The 4,461-nt window shown below is 37.1% G+C and overlaps 1 protein-coding gene across 3 annotated transcripts in view; it reads left to right on the top strand.

The window, feature by feature from the left end:
- Positions 1-4,461, top strand: part of ZCCHC11 (zinc finger, CCHC domain containing 11) — a 110,719-nt gene that overhangs the window by 57,398 nt on the left and 48,860 nt on the right. For all 3 annotated transcript variants that reach the window (XM_011926279.1, XM_011926281.1, XM_011926280.1), the window contains exon 13: positions 2,041-2,191. In XM_011926279.1, the coding sequence (XP_011781669.1) occupies positions 2,041-2,191 (151 nt within the window). The remainder of the gene's footprint in view (positions 1-2,040; positions 2,192-4,461) is intronic.

Here is a 4,461-nt window from a genome sequence, read left to right as displayed (position 1 = left end):
TCGTGATCCGCCCGTCTCGGCCTCCCAAAGTGCTGGGATTACAGGCTTGAGCCACCGCGCCCGGCCGCCCGGCTAGTTTTTTTGTATTTTTAGTAGAGACGGGGTTTCACCGTGTTAGCCAGGATGGTCTCCATCTCCTGACCTGGTGATCCGCCCGTCTCGGCCTCCCAAAGTGCTGGGATTACAGGCTTGAGCCACCGCGCCCGGCCTGCCCAGGCTATTCTTGAACTCGTGAGCTAAAGCGGTCCGCCTGCCTTGGCCTCCCAAAGTCCTGGGATTATAGATGTTAGCTACTCCAACTGGCCAGATAGTCTGAACTTTAACTCATAAAGGAAATCATTTAAAATCATAGGAAAAAACCTATTGAACAGGAAGTAAGCGATAACTGCTTTGCAAATAAAACAAAGTTTTAACCGAGTCACATTACTTCCAGTGCATTGCACAGAATTGAAATGTCATTATCATTATCCATGTGAAAAAATGATTATACAGATCATACATAAGCCAAGTAGAATATTAAAAAAAAAAAAGGAAAGTCATCTAGCCTTATCCAGGCCTATTGTTTCATCAGTAATTATTGTCAAGCTTGAAGATGTTTAACCTAATTATTAAATAGTATTGCCTATTTTTTAAAAATCTGCTTTTTTAAGGTATGACTAGCATTTAAAAAGCTATAGATATTTAATGTCTACAACTGGATGTGTTTGAACTTAAGTATATATATATTATTATCACTGTCATTGCCACAGAAAACCTCTCCATCCATCAGCTCCAGAAGTACCCTCCTCTTTTTTTCCTTTTGTAGTTAGAGAACTTAAGAGATACCTTATTAGCAAATTTAAGAATATAATACAGTATTATTAATCTTAGGCCCTACTTTGTGCAGATCTCCAGAACTTATTTATTTTGCATAAATGAAACTTTGTACCCTTTGACCAGCACCTCCCCATTTCCCCCTCCTGATAAGTAGTATTTCTTCATTCTATATAAATATACATCTGTTGCATTTTATCTCGGTTGCAGTATTTAGGGCACATGGACTATTGAAAGCATCAAATAAATTGCAGGTTTTTAGAAAGCTTAATTATATAACTTCAGTTGACATGTCTTATCCTTTATACTTTTTTTCCTGGAAACTTAGGGTAAGTACTGTTTCTCCAGTTTTCATTTTTACTATTTAAAGTTTCCTGCCTAAATATGTCATTTTTTAAAGAAAAAACTTTGAAAAGCTGGTAGAGATTCTTGTAGTACTGTTAATTAGCCCACAGTGTGTCATTCTTACAGAAGGAGATTTCCTTATATAATTTGTATCAGAATTTATGTCCAGGCTAACACTGGAGAAGGACACTTTAGGATCTAGGCATATTACAATGAAGAAAAGAGTATTTGTGTTTCTTAAACATATGTGTTTGTTTCATCGAGTTGGCATAAATTTTTGTGTTTTAACCACTTGTTTGGTGTCCACTGAAATCCATTTAAAATGGTTATGAGGGTTTGGAGTTCATTTTGTGTGGCTGTTGAATAAGTTACTCTTCGTATGAAGCTAATTTATTTTTAGTGTTCAGTCTGTGGTTTGGTCTCTTGAGCAACTAATGTAATAAATTGAACCAACTAAGTGGGGGTTCTGTGATTGATTCAGAAAATAGAAAATGTTTGGAGTGAAATGAAAGGTGCACCTTAAAATTTCTTTATAACCTGTTTTGTTAGATCTCAGTAAGTTTAAAATATAATGCATATATTTTCCTTTGGGAGCTGTTTGAATGAACTCATACCTTCTGCATCTCCTGGCATTTTCTGTATCTTTCATTTTCAGGTAAATTTAATCCTTGATATAATTTTACTGGGGAAGAAAAAGTGCTTGACTCAGAAAAGTTTTTTGTAGCTAATACTGCGTTTTAACATGTTTTTTTTAAAAATTACCTCCTGGAAGCACAGGTTATCAAAACTGAGTTACATAAAAGATTCTTTTTGAATTTACTTTATAAGTGATGAAGTCCCTCAAAAGTTTATTAAATTAGATTTCTTTTTATCGTTGTGTAGCCACCAACGATAGTATGCAGCATCTGCAAAAAAGATGGCCATTCAAAGAATGATTGCCCAGAGGATTTTAGGAAAATTGATCTAAAACCTCTACCACCAATGACAAACCGATTTCGGGAAATACTCGATTTAGTATGTAAAAGATGTTTTGGTAAGTCTTTCATTACTACAACTATTGGGACTAGATCCTTCTTCCTTCTCAGATATTAAATATTAATTTTCTGATTTAAAAAGTTTGTTTACATTTTGTTTTGCTGGAGGTTTTTGAATAGATACCCAAGCACACATATTTACTAAATGATTACTATGTGCAGGGCATCATGGTAAATGCCAAGGGGAATTGAGAGTCCATATATGTTGCTTTTAAGGAACTTAGAATATGGATATGAACTGTCTAACATGGTAGCTTCTAGCCTATGTGGCTTTTAAATTTAAATCAATTAAAATTAAATTAAAACCAAGTTCTTCAGTTTTATACTAGACATATCTCAAGTACTCAGTAGCTACATGTGGCTAGTGGCTGCTGCATTGGATAGCATTGATAGAGAACATTTTCATCATTGCAACATTCTTGGATAAAACTGCTCTAGATGGATTAATAATGGCATTTATGTAAATTGCCATAATTGGAAATAGAATGTGTTACGTGCTGTAGTAGTGGTAAACGAAACACAGTGTAAACACAATTTTTTCTGGGGTGGATTAGAGGAATCAGGATTAATGATGCGGTATTTGAGATAGATTGAGTTGCATTTTTAAATGTCAAAGATTATTCATAAAAGCATAGAGTGACTGGGCACAGAGGCCCACGCCTGTAATCGTAGCACTTTGGGAAGCCGAGGCAGGTGGATCATGAGATCAGGAGTTCGAGACCAGCCTGGCCAACATGTTGAAACCCTGTCTCTACTAAAAATATAAAAATTAGCTGGGCATGGTGGCGGGTGCCTGTAGTCCCAGTTACTCGGGAATCTGAGGTAGGAGAATCGCTTGAACCTGGGAGGCGGAGGTTGTGGTGAGCCAAGATTGTGCCACTGTACTCCAGCCTGGGCAACAGAGTGAGACTCCATCTTAAAAAAAAAAAAGCATAAAGTGCATAATTTGTTTGGGGGAATAATTGCCTTTGATTTGGTAGGGTATAAGAAAGGCAATAGAGAGAGATAAGGCTATAAAGATATTTTTGGGAAAGCCTCGCATGCCTTTATTCAGCGAACGTTTACAGAGTACCTGGGAGTCACCTTTACTCAGCAGACATTTATGAATTACTTCCTGTGTCCAGGTAAGATAAAATTTCTGGTTATAACATTTAGTGCTTCATTGTAATCTCTCCCTTCTTCCCCATTTCCACTTCCCACCAGGCAACTACTTTTCTGCTTTTGTCACTATGGATAGTTTGCATTTTCTAGAGTTCTGTATAAGTGGAATTATACAGAATGTTTTCTTTTTTTGTCTGGCTTTTTTCACTCAGTATAATTACTTTGAGATTCATTTATGTTGTGTATCAGTGGTTAATTTCTTCTTGTATCTGAGTAGTGTTCCATTGTATGGCTATACCACAACTTGTTTATCCATTCACCTGTTGATAAATATTTGTCTCATTTCAAAATTTTGGCTCTGTGGGTCTGAGTATGGACATACGCTTTCATTTATCTTGGCTAAATACTTAGAATGGCTGGGTCATGGCACATGTTTTTTTAGCAGCTTTATTAAGATACAGTTTACATTTATTTTTACTTATTTAGTCATTTATCTCAATGTGGGCTCATAGATATTTGATACTTTGGGTTATAATGGAATATAATTTTCTTTTGTTCAGATTATTCCAGCTTTGGCCATTGGAAGCTGTTTTACTTGTCTTCCTGGTCCCATTTATATATATCCATCAGTGTGTGGTTTTTTTGTTTGTTTGGGTTTTAACACTTTCATATTTTCTGGCACTATAAGATGCTCCTGGCACTTCGTGTATATTTTGTGCCCTACTCCTAGAATTAGGCATTTGTCCAAGGAGCAGTGATTCCTTTTATTGGGGAATGATATTAGAAACTAAGACCTAAACACTAGGTGTGCTTGCTGTTACTGGGCTGTTGTTGCTTCGAGGCCATCTCAGAGCAAGAAAATGTGTGTGTGTGTACTAACCTATGTATATAAACTTACTATAAATATTTCTGTATGTAGCCATCTTTTTTTTTTTGAGACAGAGTCTCACCCTATCACCCAGGCTGGAGTGCAGTGGCGCGATCTCAGCTCACTGCAAACTCTGCCTCCCGGGTTCACACCATTCTCCTGCCTCAGCCTCCCGAGTAGCTGGTACTACAGGCATCTGCCACCACGCCCGGCTAGTTTTTTTTTATTTTTAGTAGAGACGGGGTTTCACCGTGTTAGCCAGGATGGTCTCGATCTCCTGACCTCGTGATCCACCCGTCT

The sequence above is a fragment of the Colobus angolensis genome, unplaced genomic scaffold, assembly GCF_000951035.1.
Source record: "Colobus angolensis palliatus isolate OR3802 unplaced genomic scaffold, Cang.pa_1.0 Scaffold68, whole genome shotgun sequence".
In the NCBI taxonomy this organism is placed as follows: Eukaryota; Metazoa; Chordata; class Mammalia; order Primates; family Cercopithecidae; genus Colobus; species Colobus angolensis.
The sequence above is the reverse complement of the archived record's forward strand: the minus strand, read 5'-3'. Positions and strand labels throughout refer to the sequence as shown.